At 34.6% G+C, this 15858-nt stretch overlaps 1 protein-coding gene across 4 annotated transcripts in view; it reads left to right on the forward strand.

The window, feature by feature from the left end:
- The window catches only part of LOC141514162 (ATP-binding cassette sub-family A member 10-like), a 122937-nt gene that overhangs the window by 56439 nt on the left and 50640 nt on the right, over positions 1 to 15858 (forward strand). For all 4 annotated transcript variants that reach the window (XM_074224707.1, XM_074224705.1, XM_074224706.1 and 1 more), the window contains 7 exons: positions 1295 to 1405; positions 6083 to 6258; positions 6784 to 6903; positions 7180 to 7318; positions 8051 to 8141; positions 12649 to 12788; positions 13788 to 13907. In XM_074224707.1, the coding sequence (XP_074080808.1) occupies positions 1295 to 1405; positions 6083 to 6258; positions 6784 to 6903; positions 7180 to 7318; positions 8051 to 8141; positions 12649 to 12788; positions 13788 to 13907 (897 nt within the window). The remainder of the gene's footprint in view (positions 1 to 1294; positions 1406 to 6082; positions 6259 to 6783; positions 6904 to 7179; positions 7319 to 8050; positions 8142 to 12648; positions 12789 to 13787; positions 13908 to 15858) is intronic.

The following is a 15858-nucleotide window of genomic DNA, read 5'->3' on the forward strand; positions in this document are numbered from 1 at the left end:
TAAATAAATCATCATATCTTTTATAAGAAGTAATAGTCTTATTATTTTGTCTTTTGTTTTTGTTCCTTTAATTTTTTCCATATCTTTCTATAAGAAACTGTAGTACTATATCAAATAAAAATGTTAATAATAGATATTTGTTTAATATTTGTTTAATACTTGATTTTAATCTAATATCTCTATTTATCCCTATCATATATAATCCTGGTCCAATGTTTTCATCTGTGTGTGTTTGCATGTGGTGTTGTGGTTGTGTGAGTGTGACTGTGAGATTTAAAGAGGAATGAGTAATACTTTGTCAAATGCTTTTTCTGCAACTCTTATATCATCATAGGATGTTTTTGTTTTCCTTATTATTATTATAGTCTATTATGGTTTTGATTGATTTTTGATTGATCTTGTTTTTCTAGGAGACATGTGATCCTTAAGATCTCCTAGAAGAACTTTCTATCTTCAAGGTCAATCAATTTGATTTTTATTTGGCCTGTAAAAATATTTATATGCCCCTTTCAAGTTATTTTCTCTTAGTACTTCTTTTCCTTCAATATCTTTGAGTTACAAATTTATCATTCCCTCTTTCAGAGAATCTTCCTTTTTTACAGACTTTTTCCATCATGAATCCTAATTTTTATAACCTGATATTTGTTTCCTTTAATACCTTATTGAGACCTCTGATTTCTGACCTAAATAAAAATAATTATAGCATTAAATTTATAAATTGATTTGAGGATAATTTACATCTTTTGATTATCCATAGAGCTGTTGTATAGTGGCTATCACTTCCATTAGTAAAACTTTAAATTCTCTTAAAAATATTTTATGTTTTTCTGTATATGTTTTTGATAGGTTAATATTTATATAAGTGAAATGTTTAGTCATAATTGCAAATTATATTTCTCCTTTTATCAATTTATCCTTTTTTAGAGTTTACTTTATCTTTTTTGCTTTGTCTTTTTATTTGTCATTTACTTTTAAAAAACTTTAACAGAAAGTTCTTTACTTTGATTTTTAAGCTTTTATTGAAAATTAAAATAATTAAAAGTGCCAATTTTTTACTTTATAAATTTTTTGCTTTAATTTTTTTGTTAGTCCTCTTGAATTTTCCAGACTTGGCAAGTCTTTAATCCCTGTTTATATCAATTTCCTTCTCTGGGAAAAAATAGGTGCAATAATAGCACCTGTCTCCCAGGAGCGATGGATTAAATGAGATAAAATGTATTAAATACCTGGGTCTAGAATAAACACTATATAAATGTTAGCTATTAAAAGAAAAGGATTTTTATTTCTATCTTAGGTATACAATTGGACATCTATGAAGGCCAGATCACAGCCATACTTGGCCATAGTGGAGCCGGGAAATCAACACTAATAAATATTCTTAGTGGTTTATCTGCCCCAACAGAAGGTGAGTGATAAATTTCTCAACCACAAACTAACTGATTAATAAACAGATCAAGAGACATGGAAATATTATCATTAATTTCCAATATGTAAGGAGGTAGTGTAATTGAGTAGAAAGATCCTTCTCATTCCATCTCTGGCATTATCTAGATATGTTTGTCAAGTAAACTTGGGCAAGACCCTGAATTGATCTGAGTCTATATTTTCTTATCTAAAAATGAGAGCATTAGGCTAAATGATCACCAAAGTACTTTGAAAATCTAATTGTTATTAAAGTACATTTAATTAAGTGTACTATTAAACTACATTTAATTGAAATTGACTACTAATGTGTTATAGAGACTGAATTAGGAAATATTCCCAGTCTGGTTAATTCATCTTGTTAGCAGAGAGCAGCAGATCAAAAAATTAGAGTCTGAAGGAAACTTTGATTTCCATAAACTGATTGTTGCAAATGATCTCTCTTTGAAAGTGAAGCTGAATCATAGATCAAGTTAAAAATTTTAAGAAGCAGGGGTAAGTGCATTTCACATAGAAGGAATCACCTGTGCAAAGTTATGCAGATGGGAATAAGAAAGACTAATTCAAAGAATAACAGCTGATAAAATTTGGCTGGAACTTCTTATGTGGGAATTATATGACATTAGTCAGAAAGATAAAATTTTGAAGGGATTTAACTTAATTTAGTTTAATTTAATTTGAATTTAATCATAAAGGTAAGAAGATTTTTATTCAAACATGATTTATTAAGATACTTTGATCCCTCTGCTAAAAAGAAATTAGGGAGTGTAGATATTACAAGAAAAGAGGAAAAAGTAGGGGAATCATAGGTTGCAATTGTCTAAGTGAAAGGTGAGGAAGACCTGAAGTTGGGTGCTTGCAGCATGAGTGGAAAGAAGACAACAATTGTCAGAGATGTGGAAGTTGGCAACTTGGTTTCCTATGGAGAGCATGGAAAGGATAACAGTCATAGAAAATCCTGTGGTTTTGAACCTGGGTAACTGAAAGTATGGTAGTAACCTTAACAGGTATATAGAAATTTGAAGGAGGTAAGACTTTGGGGAAAAAAAAACTTGACATGTTGGTTTTGTTACAACAATGGGGCATCTAGATGGAGAGGTGGCAGGAAGTTGGCAGGAGAGAGGTAAATATGAGAATATGAGACATCTATCTAAACATGAAAATTGAACTCAAGGGAGAAGATATAATAGCAAGTAAGCATAGAGAGAACAGAAAATGAGGGAGTTCCAGACATATTTTTAAAGAAGCAGAGAAGGAAATCAATAGAGATCAAATGAAAGGGCAAAAAAGAAAGGAGACAGAGAGACAGACACAGACAGAGAGAAAGACAGAGAAAAACAGAGACAGAGATGAAGAAAGGAAGGAGGAATAAAGAAAAAGAGAGAGACAGAGAGAGACAGAGAGAAAACAGAAAACTTGAAAGGAGAGGTTAAAACTTAAGCAAGATATTTAACCTCTCAAAAAGATCTCATCTCTTTGGGGGTGGGGTTGATGACATATCTTTTGTTATTAAATTTATTTTTATTTATACATTACTAAAATATTCTTGTTTAAGAGTAAACACAAAAATACAAAACCTCATGAGAAATAAAGTAAAAGAAAGAGAAGAAAATGTGTTTCAGTCTGTGTTCTGATACCTTCAGCTCTGTCTTGGATGGATCACATTCTTTATCATAAGTCCATCACAGAGTTACTTCCATATTTTTCCACAGTTACTGTTGCTGATTATAATTCCCTCAATCCATTCCTCCATACTACCATATATTATATTTTCTCTCTCCTTTCACTCTGTCCCTCTTCTTAAATGTGCTGTAGGGTAGCTGAGTGGCACAGTGGACAGAACACCAGTCCTGGGACCACGAGGCCCCCAAGCCCACATACCACCCCAGAGACCCAGAAACCACCCAGCCCCATGGTCCCAGACAGGCCACCCAATCCCAACACCTTGCAAAATGTATGTACTATGATCTACCCTCTCCTCTATCATTCACATCCCCCCCTTCCCCCTGACTCCTCTCCTTTTTACTCTAGATGTCTATACCCTGTTGAGTGTGTATACTGTTTCCTCTCTGAGGCATTTCTGATGAGAGTGTTAACTCATTCCCCCTTGCCTTCCCTCCTTCTCCTTCCATATTTCAAAAGCTCATTGCAATGTATTTATATATATCTTTTATATGAAATATCTTGGCCTATTGCACCTCTCCCTTCTCTTACTCCCAATACATTTCCCTTTTAGCCATTGACTCCATTTTTACAATATATTATATCTTCAAATTCAGCTTTTTCCTGTGCTTCATATATAAAATCTCCTTCTACCTACTCTATTAAATGAGAAAGTTCATATGAGTAATATCAGCATCATTTTTCTATGCAGGAATACATGCAGTTCAACATCATTAAGTCCCTCATAATTTACCCTTCTCCTCCACTCTCCATGCTTCACCTGAGTCCTGTACTTGAAGATCAAATTTTCTGTTCAGTTCTAGTTGTTTCAACAGGAACATTTGAAATTCCCCTGGTTCATTGAAAGTCCATCTTTCACCCTGGAAGAGGATGTTCAGTTTTGCTGGGTAGTTGATTCTCAGTTGTATTCCAAGCTCTTTTGCCTTCTGGGCCCTATGAGTCCTTAATGTAGTTGTTGCTAAGTCCTGTGTGATCCAGACTGCAGTTCCATGATATCTGAATTGTGTCCTTATGGCTGCTTTTAATATTTTCTTTTTGACTTGGGAGTTCTGGAACTTGGCTATAATATTCCTGGGGGTTGTTTGGATTTTTTTTGGATCTCTTTCTGGGGGAGAGCTGTGGATTCTTTCCATTTCTATTTTGCCCTCTGCTTTTAGGATATCAGGGCAATTTGCCTGTGAGAATTCTTTAAAAATGAGGTCAAGGGGCAGCTAGGTGGCTAAGTGGATAGAGCACCAGCCCTGGAGTCAGGAATACCTGAGTTCATATCAGGCTTCCGACACTTAATCATTACCTAATTGTGTGGCCTTGGGCAAGTCACTTAACCTCATTGCCTTGCAAAAACTTTTTTTAAAAAAAATAAAAAAACAATAAAAATAAAAATGAGGTCAAGGCTCTTTTCCTGATCATGACTTTCAGGTATCCCAATAATTTTTGAATTATCTTTCCTGAATCTGTTTTCCAGATCAGTTGTTTTTTCAATGAGATGTTTCACATTTTCTTCTAATTTTTCATTCTTTTGGTGTTGAAGTATTGTGTCCTGACTTCTTGTAAAGCTCTAGCTCCATTCTACATCTGAAAGATTTGTTTTCCTCAGAGAGCTTTCGTATCTCCTTTTCCATATGTCCAATTCTACTTTTTAAAGCATTCTTCTCCTCAATAACTTTTTGAACTCTTTTATCTATTTGACCTAAGCTGGTTTTTAATGTTATTTTCTTCAGCATTTTTTTGGATCTCCTTGACTAAGCTGTTGACTTCCTTTTTATGTTTTTTCCCATGTCTCACTCATTTCTTTTCCAATTTTTTCTTCTATCTCCCTCACTGGATTTTCAAAATCTTTTTTTTGAGCTCTGTCATAGCCTAAACCCAACTTCTATTTTTCTTGGGGTCTTTAGATGCAGAAGCTTGTACTTCCTCATCTTCAGATTGAGTATTTTGATTCTCCTTGGGATCATAGACAAAGTATTTGTCAATGGTCAGGTTCCTTGATTTTTTTCTGTTTACTCATTTCCCCAGCCTGTGCCTGATTTTGGGGTACTTCCTAAGCTTTTGAGTTTTATTGGGACACCCCCACAAGGACCTCAGTGTGTAAGGCTCTGCCTGCTCTTCTGGTCTGTGAATGACCACAAGTATACCCCTCTGCCACAGGGCAGTGGGGGGGGTCCCTTTTCTATGGGGGGCCTAGACTATGATCAGGATCTGAATATGGTCAGAGCCCCAGAGGCCTGTTCCAGGGACAGAGGACAGACCTTGGAAGTCTCCCTCCACTCCCTTACCTTCTGAGGACTGAGCACTCAGGGCACAGCTGCCTAGAGGCTCCTGCTTGCCAACTCCACTGGCCTGTTTCCATTTCTTGGGTCTGGGCTACTGCAGGCAGCTGAGTGCAGCGAAGGCCCTGGGGGCTTGGGCTTCGAGCTCACTCTTGCAGAGGTCTCCCTGCTGATCTTCCAAGTTGTGCTTGGTGCTCCCTGGGTGCAGGTCAGGAAACTGCTTCTGCTGCTGGGAGCCATGCTCCCAGGCACCCTAGGGCTGTTTCTGGGAGGCTGAAGTTCCTTCATTCTGGTGGAGCCACCCCTTTAACCTCATGGAACAGAGTTTTTCCACTATTTTACAGGTTACCTTGGGGTGGAGAATTGCCTCACTGGATCTAGTTAGAATCATAATTTTAAGATTTTTCGAAATATTTTGGAGAGAGCACCTAGGAGAGGCTCTTCTCCTGCAGCCATCTTGGCTCTGCCCCTCTGTATTAAGAGCTCATTTTTTAAATGAAGAAGTTGAACTAGATGATGCTTAAGGTAAAGTCTCTTCTAGTTCTGACATCTTATAATAAGAATAGTATGGATTTCCCAACCAACAAGTTTTATAATTCATTATCTATAATATGTATTTGTACAAAAAAAGATGTATTTTTTCCTTAACAAAACCTAGAATTTAGCACAATTCTCTAATATTTAAATTGCTTAAATGTCATTTGTAGGGTCTGCTAACATCTATAATAACAAGCTCTCTGAAATGACTGACTTAGAAGAAATCAAAAGGATCATTGGTGTTTGCCCACAATTTAATGTACATATTGATTTCCTTACTGTGAAAGAAAACCTCAGACTATATGCTAAAATCAAAGGGGTTCCATCAAAGATGGTGGAGCAGGAGGTAAGTAAATGTTTTAGAATAAAATAGTAAAGATTTAAATTATTCATCCATAGAAACCCATTTGTGTTCAATTATCTATAATTGAGGACAGCTTAGTGGTACAGTGATTAGAGCTCTGGCCTTGGAGTCAGGAGGATGGGAGTTCAATTCCAGTCTCAGACACTTGACACTTACCAGCTGTGTGACCTCGAGCAGGTCACTTTGCCCTGATTACCTCACATCCAGGACATCTCCAGTCATCCTGATTCATATCTGGCCACTGGACCCAGAGGAGAAAGTGAGGCTGGTGACTTAACATAGCACCCTCTCACTCAAATCCAATTCATGTACTTGTCAAGGTATCATCTCCCTGATGTTCTGCTCTTCTTCGAAAATTATATACTATTATTATTATTATCTATAATTTAGTAAATTGATAAACTTCAGACAATGCAAAACCTAAAATTGGTTTATTATAACATTTAAGAAAAAGTTTATTCTAAAGCATTTTCAGTTTTTTGAACTTTGCTCTTCTCACTTGGTTAGGTGCAAAGAGTTTGTCTGGAATTGGAAATGAAAAGTATTCAAGACACTTTTGCAGAACACCTAAGTGAAGGACAAAAAAGGAAGTTGACCTTTGGTATTGCTATTTTAGGTGATCCTCAGGTAAGTGGAATTGAATTATAGGGTTTCAGATTGAAGAAAATGAAATTGTTGATAAAATTCATGTAATCCTTTATGATTAGAAAAATGTATGAATGAGACTACTAGAAAATGCAATGCAATCTGTTTAGATGATTTTCTCAAACCCTATTGTGAGTATACACACACACGCACACACAGACACACACAGACACACAAACACACAGATTTTTATGCTGCTTTCCAAAATAGCCTCAAAATAAATTGAAAGGTCTTTCTATTTGCTTTCATCTTTTCCAGGTTTTGCTGTTGGATGAACCAACAGTTGGCATGGATCCTTTCTCAAGGCACAAAGTATGGCATCTCTTAAGGGAGGGCAAAAAGAACCATGTGATTCTCTTCAGTACCCAGTTCATGGATGAGGCTGATTTTCTTGCTGGTGATACTCAGTTTCTTCCCTTACTGTCATCAAGAATTTAGGAAATGGGGGCAACTAGGTGGAGAAGTGGGTAGAGCACTGACCCTGGAGTCAGGAGAACCTGAGTTCAAATCTGGACTCAGACACTTAATAATTACCTAGCTATGCGACCTTGGACAAGTCAGTTAATCCACTGCCTTAAATAAATAAATTTTTTAAGAAGAATTTAGGGAATCAGGGATCTTATATTAAGAAATATAGTGATAGAGGATATGAACATCTTGTTTCCATATTTTATATGTCTGCATTTCCAAAGGTATACTGGTGACTACATAAATGAATTGAATCTGAAATCTTGCTCCTTTATTGTAAATTTGCTTGGCAATCAACATCAGGAAAAAAATGTATTTTTTCCCTTTTAATAGAACAGTCAATTTGAAAACTCTAGATCATAATTTTACACATCTAATTGAAAAATTCAGCTTTTCCAAAGTATGTGGTTTGATACCTTGCCCTTTTCCCAAAAAATGGAGTCCTCCCAAAAAAGAATTCTGGATGACTAAATTTAGATATATTTGACTTTAAAATCTGCATTTTAACTCCAAGTGATACATTCAGTATAATGAGACCACAGAGCTCATCACTTATAGATAGATGATCTTATAAATTCCACCTTGTTCGTCCCCCAAAAAATGAACATTTGTAAATGAAGTAACTTCCTAACTATTTTATCATTGCTTTCTTTCTGCACAGATTGGAAAGTCTTTATATCCAATGGGAGACTGAAGTGTGCAGGCTCTTCTTTGTTTCTAAAGAGAAAATGGGGTATTGGCTACCACTTAAGGTATACAACTTAAGAAAGGATTTGTTGTATCAAAAATTCTGATGATTTAAGGAATTTGACTAATATAAAGGATATTCCTTGAAGTTTGAAGTATATAATTTTAAGAAAAATTTACATTTATATTACAGGTGTATTCCTTTATACAGCAGAAACCAACTATATGGAACTCTACAATAACTAAACCAAAATGTCTGAATTAGCCCAGAGGGGGCCTCAAGTTCTGTTTTCTACTCAAATCACCAATCTCAAGCTATAAAAGTGAAAATTGCAGTTTTACTAAAATCATCAAAAGATAAGAAGATCAGGGCGGCTAGGTTGCACAGTGGATAGAGCACTGGCCCTGGAGTCAGGAATACCTGGTTTCAAATCTGGACTCAGACACTTAATAATTACCTAGCTGTGTGGCCTTGGGAAAGCCACTTAACCCCATTGCCTTGCAAAAACCTAAAAAAAAAAAAAAGAGAGAGATAAGAAAATATTAGAAATTAAGAATCCCTGATGAGAAACTAGTCAATAGCAGTCATAGTTGAATATAATAGCAGCAAACATGCCTTCCCAATTATTTGTCTCTTTATCCCTGATAGATGCTTGTCCTGGGTCCCAATAGCCATAGTCTGTGAGAAATGGTAATGAGCTTGCCAGGTCAAAAGAGTAAAAAACTTTCCTTCAGGATTCCTCCTATCTCCCTTACCCTATAGAAAATGATGAGTCACTCTGTGGAGAACTTTTGAGGACAGTATTATGGAGAAACTCTGGTCTGCACAAAACATTTCTTTTCTGTTAGGGAGAGAATTTTTTTTAAATAAAACAAAATAAAAAGCAAAAATAATTTTTAAAAACTTAAAAAATGATAGGAGGTCATTGGCTTGATGCATGATAGTGTCATTTATAATCTTACATTCACATAATAAGTCTCTCTTTTTGATTAAGAAAAATAGATCTGAGTAGAGTATTTTTGTTAAATCAACAACTTTTCCATTATAGAATATTAATATCAGTCTGCCTATAGCTGGGGTAGCTAGGAGGCACATTGGATCCTGATCTTCAAGGCAGTAAAATTCATCTTCATGAGTTCAAATCCAGTCTTAGGCTGGCTGTGTGACCCTGAGCAAGTCACTTAACCTATTTGCCTCAGTTTCCTCATCTGTAAAATGAATTGGAGAAGGAAATGACAAATTACTCCAGTACCTTTCCCAAGGAAACAACAAATGAGGTACTGAAGAGCTTGATATGACTGAAAGATGATTAAACAATGTCAATAGTAGTAGCCTGTGAGAATGGTAAAATATTTGTCAGGTAAAAGGACAAAAAATATTTCCTTTAGAATTTCTCCTATCTCCCTCACCCTATAGAAAAATGGCATGTCAATACCTATTCAATCTCATCTGTTTGAGAACATGTTCAAATTCTTAATATGGAAATAAACTCTTCACCTCTGTGATTATAACCTTTTAAAACAACTTCATCACTGATACCTAATAAAATATGGCAATTTTTTGCATATTGGAATGTCTTTTCTGATATCATATCCCAAAATGTGTTCTTTAAGTTCATTTATCCCATAGGTCCTAGATGCAATTTGGGATTATTGTATTTCTTTTTGCATTATAACTTGTATTTCATTCTTTTTTTTAGGTTTTTGCAAGGCAAACGGGGTTAAGTGGCTTGCCCAAGGCCACACAGCTAGGTAATTATTTGAACCCAGGTACCCCTGACTCCAGGACCGGTGCTTTATCCACTACGCCACCTAGCTGCTCCTTATCCCATAGGTCCTACCCAGAGGTTCCCAAATTCTGCAAAGGTTTCTTGGGCTATAGTTGCTATAAATGGGATGAAATCTCAAGTTATTTAGTGTAGTTTTACAATACAAAAATAGTTTATTTGGGGTTTCTAGGACATTCAGACCAAAATTTCTATTTTCTTGCTGAAAGAACATTATTTCTCAACCTCCACCTTCCCATTCATCATACATCCTGGAAATACTCTGCAACTGCTAATGAAATAGTCTCATTTTCTATGAAAATTTGTTTAATATTTATATTCCATGTTTTTGTGTCATGATTTCTCTCCTATTTTTTCAAAAAATTATAAAAGATATTCCTTGCTGATATCAACTAATCAAGCTAACAATGAACAAAGAACAGGGACTACCCTTGCCTTAAAACCATTCTACCTACTTCATGTCACAAGCCAACATAGGGTCATAGCTCTAGAATGCAAGAAATTTCAGAGGTCCTAGTCTAAATCATCATTTTACTAATGAGGAACTTGAAGCCTAGAGAGGTTAAGTAAAGTTTTTTGCTGAATGTTAACAAGTGACAAAGCCAAGATTTGAACCCAAGTACTATAATTCCATGTCCGGTAATCTTTCTGCCAGATCATATTGCCTCTAAAACATACCCATGGGGAATCATCATTAAGTACTTATTAAATTTCATTATTTATGAAATTATTACATTTTGGGATGACCATCCTCAGAAACTAGTAAATCTACTAGTAGAGACTTAAGAGAGAGACATTGTTGCTCAGTCATTTAGTCATGTCCAATTCTTTGTTGAACATGAACCATATCACACCTGGCCCTTCTATCTTTTTGTGTCTCTCAAAGTCTATCCAAGTTCATGTTCCTGCTGTCCCTTTTTTTTCAATCTTTCCCAAAATCAGGGTCTTTACCAAATGATGCATGATAGTGTCATTTATATGAATCCCATCTTCTTGATGAAGCTTCAGCTTCAGTATTTGACCTTCCAGTGAATAGCATGAATTAATTCCTTTAAGTACTGACTGAAACTGATCCCCTTGCTGACCAAGGGACTCTCAAAAGTCAATTCTAAAGTGTTAATTCTGTGGTTCTCAGTTTTCCTTATAGTCCAAGGACATTTGTAATAGCTTAGAAAAATTCTCTTTTCCCCAAATCCCCAATCTGAACAAAACTTTTGTCTTTTGATTTTTTGAGTGAAGGGTTCTTTCCCTATAATAACTCTCATTTATGTATTGCTTTACCAAGCACATTATACATATTATTTCATTTGTTCTCCTAAACAACTCTGTGAAGTAGATATTATTTACCCCATTTTATTTTATTTTTATTTTTTAGGTTTTTGCAAGGCAAATGGGGTTAAGTGGCTTGCCCAAGGCCACATGGCTAGGTAATTATTAAGTGTTTGAGAACAGATTTGAACCCAGGTACTCCTGACTCCAGGGCCGGTGCTTTATCCACTGCGCCACCTAGCCGCCCCCTACCCCATTTTATAGATAAGGAAACTGAGGTTAAATAATTTGCCCAGGGTTCTATTATGAAAATTAACCTGCCATTTAAATGAAGAAGTCCCACCTCACCTTCTTATGAAGAAGTAGCATGTTCTTTAAAGAACTAATGGCTAACTGAACTATTTGCATAGAGGAAAAATAAAATAGGCGAACTATATGTGGGTACCTTAGAATCATTTCTCTTTGTCACTTTCTGAGAAGCCTATTGAATAAGGCAAAACCTCCTTCTCCCCTCCCCCACTTCTTCTTGAATTCAATTAAATTCAATTAATACTTTATTGGGTGTCTTCTTTACTCAACACTGTACTAGCCTGGAGGAATAAAGGCCATGGGGATTACCAATCATTATTCTCATGAAGTCATTGTCTAAATGGGATTTATGGCTCAAAGAAAGTAAAGAAAGGAGGAAGGGAGGGAGGAAGGAAGAACAAATTATTTTAAAATACCTTCTATGTGTGTCAATCACTATGCTAAGTATATTACCAATATTAGCTCATTTGATCCTTACAACAATCCTTGGAGATAGGTGTTATTGTTATCACCATTTTTACAGTTGAAGAAACTGAGGAACAAAAGATGTTAAGTGACTTATTCAGTTACACAGCTAATAAATCTCTGAGGCTGGAGTTTTAGTTAGATCTTATTGACTCCAGGCCCCAACTCTATCCACTGAGCCAACTCTAAACCTCTATACATTACAAAAATTGACAAAATCTGATTGAATGGACTTTAAAAGATGTGTAGGAATTCATTAGTAATTGGACTTACTAAGAGGAAATTCATAGTTATCCATAAACAATAGTATTATATATCCTGATTCTAAGGTCAAGTTGGAACAATGGATAAATAATTTTATCAGTAAAAAGGTACAGAGATGCAGAATGACAAAAGAAAAATAACCATAATAAGGTGATAGTGATTGGAAAAGAAAACCTGGAGATCCCTTCCAATATTATGATTCTACAATTATATAATAACTTATTAAATGACAGTTATATGATGAAGTCTATAAAATTTTATGTCAGTTCTTTTATAAAACTATGCTTGGTCTCCTCTCTCCCCCAAATGACACATTTCTCAAAACCTAGGATTTTGTTTTGTTTGCAGATTTTTGATCTTCTAAAAACCTTATAAAATACAATGAACACTAACAGCATTTTCCCCCTTAAGGTGATAGTGGTGGTGATAGAAACAAATACAAATCAGTTATACTCATTTTTTCTTTATCTTATTTCAGTTTATACAGAAATGAATCTTGTGACCCAGAGAGAATAACATTACTCATTAAACATCATATTCCTGATGCTAAATTAACTGCAGAAAGTGAAGAAAAACTGGTATACACATTGCCCTTGGAAAGGACAGCTTTCTTTCCAGGTAATATGAGTAATTAAAAATGAAATATAGAGATAATACTAATATGATCAAATACATTTTGGACCAATTCATATTAATAAGTATGGAACATTAGTATTTGAAAAGACTATTGAAATGACTAAAAGTATTTGACAGTTTTAAATATATCCTGAGAAAGGTAATCATGATAGGGGATTTAAAGCTGTTAATTATATAAGGATAAAGTGAAAAAAACTAAAGATTTTTACTTTGGAGAAAAGAACACTCAGAGGAGGTATATGATAACTATAATAAGCTCTACTATGTTAAAGAAGACTTGAACTTCTGAAAATTTCTAGAGGGAAGAAATTATTAATAATGAATAGAAGTTTCAGAAATACAGATTTTGACTTCATATGTGGAAAAACTTGCTAATTAATAGAGCAGTTCAAATGTAGGTTAGGAAGCCTTAAAAGGCAGTCAGTTCCTCATTAGAAGTAGATTCCAGGGTGGCTAGGTGGCACAGTAGATAGAGCACCGGCCCTGGAGTCAGGAGTACCTCAGTTCAAATCCAGCCTCAGACATTTAATAATTGCCTAGCTGTGTGGCCTTGGGCAAGCCACTTAACCCCATTGCCTTGCAAAAACTAAAAAAAAAAAGTAGACTTGAACTGGAGATTGTACTGTAAAATGAATTCTTGCTGATTTGAGGTATGTAATCTCTGATACCCTTTGCAAGCCTAAGATTCTTTGAAAGTTGCCTTATACCAGTGAGATAATATAGACCACTAGGAAAAAAAACATTAACTGTTGAGATGCAATATAAATATATTTAAAGGTTGTCTGTCGATTTCTTATAAAAGAATCTCTTATAAAATGCTTTCAAATAGTGTTTTATATACCATAAACATTATTTTAAGTCTACTGCATTATTTTGGATGGAGTTTTTTCTAGAAGAATATTCATCCAAAATGCCTATTATTTTTATTCTCAGACTCAGCAAAAGGTTTTCTGATTTTAACATGTTTTGGTCATTCTTTAGGCCTTTACAGTGATCTTGATAATTGTACTGACCAAGGCATTATAAATTATGGCATTTCCATGACAACTCTGACTGAGGTATTCTTGAAACTGGAAGGAAAATCAGCAACCGATGATGCAGGTAAAAAAAAGTTACATGCACTATAAATTAATAAGGGATGATTATAAAAATGTTTTCATATGTCCTAACTTTCAAGGGCTCTAACCTAACACCCATGAATCTACTTCATGCTTCACCTGGTCACCTTTCCCCTTGTCCAATAACATATTATCTAGTTAATTATAATATTACATAATATATTTATCTAATTCAAAGCAAGGCATTAATAGTTAACACTTCCTTATCATTATATAGTCATATCGCCTGTTCTCCAGCCATTCTTCTCCCACTGGAATCTGCACTCTAACCCTAACCCTAGAATTGACAAGTGAGCTTTGGTCTTAACTTGCCGAGAACCAGATCTCCAAATCACTTCCTGACTGTTTACAAGCATTGTCACCTACAATCCACTCATATTCCTAATCTCTCTCCAAAAAGTGAACTGTGCTCCGATAAGTGAACTTTCTTATTTTTTGCCTGGAACTAGGCTCCCACAGTGACTTCTTGAACATTTCCAAACTGTCACCCTGTATGCTCCCTCCTCATAACCTCCTGTTCATGCATTTCTTCACTCTTTAGTTTGTAAGCTTCTTGAGAGCAAGAACTATATTATTCTTGCACTTGCATCCCCAGTAGCTAGTATAATGACTGGCATATAATAAGTAGTCAATAAATGCTTAACAATACTTCATTCAATATCTGTTACTGTTTTTTACCCATTAGAGTACTTGTATTTTAATAACAGACAACATTATAATCCAAAAGAATGATTCTCCTATTGTCATTTCAGTTGTCATTGCCAGATTAGGTCAACAAGGCACCTACTTGGGGATGTATGTTTATGTGTGAATATACACACATATTTCTGGATGCTCATTCAATGTTAAATTATTCAGTTTATTATGCAAACATTTAACAAGCATTTAACAGTAATAACTTATGCTATGTGGTATGAAAAGACTTAGAAAAACATGGATGTATTTGTGTAAAATAATGAACAAAATTAACAGAACATTGTATATGGTAATATCAATATTGTTTTAAGACCAACTCTGAATGATGAAGTCATCTTGACTCATAATTAACAAATTAACTACAAATAACATATAAGGAAGAACTATCTGCATCCAAAGAACTAATAAATAGAAGTATGTATAGAATGGTTTATATATGTACATATACACACAGTCAAACATATTTAAGTCTGATGATAACCACTTCTAGGGTAAGGATGGATAGGGAAAATAAAGAATAATAGAAGAAAATAAGAATGAAGAAAAAATGATAACTTTATTATATACTTAAAAGGGGATATCATGTTGTATATAAGAGATTTGCAGTTTCAGGTACAATTATTTCCCCTATTATACTATTATGGAAATGCTTGTTTCATTTCTTAATGTCAGAATAAAATATTTTTTTAAAAAAAGACAAAGACAAAATAGTACTTACTCTAAAGGAATTTACATCCCATTACTAACAAATACAAAGATAAATAAATTCAAAATATATACAAAGCACATATAAAGTAACAATAAAAGCTATATATAGTATCTTAAGGTATTTATATATGTTATGTCAGTTAATTCTCACAAAACCCTATGAGATAGATACTATTATCATAACCATTTTACATTTGAGGAAATGAAGTTGCATATTTGTGTCTTTCCCAGGGACACATAGCTAGTAAATATCTAGAACAAGATTTAAATTCAAGTCTTTTTGACTCAAAGTCCAATAAGCTATCCACTGTGGCACCTAGATAAGTAGGGTCATATTGACTAGTACTATACTAACTGCATTAGTATTGTGCTAATTGTGGGACTCAAGAAAGAATGGATAAAGAATACAGATCAGGCACTAAAAATAGCCTGTAATAAAAGCATTGATGCAATAAATTATGGATGTGGAACTTACATGAAATGACTTAATGAGGGTCACTCATCTAATAAGTGTCTGATAGCAGTTTTGA

Source organism: Macrotis lagotis, chromosome 2 (genome assembly GCF_037893015.1).
Source record: "Macrotis lagotis isolate mMagLag1 chromosome 2, bilby.v1.9.chrom.fasta, whole genome shotgun sequence".
Lineage (NCBI taxonomy): Eukaryota > Metazoa > Chordata > Mammalia > Peramelemorphia > Peramelidae > Macrotis > Macrotis lagotis.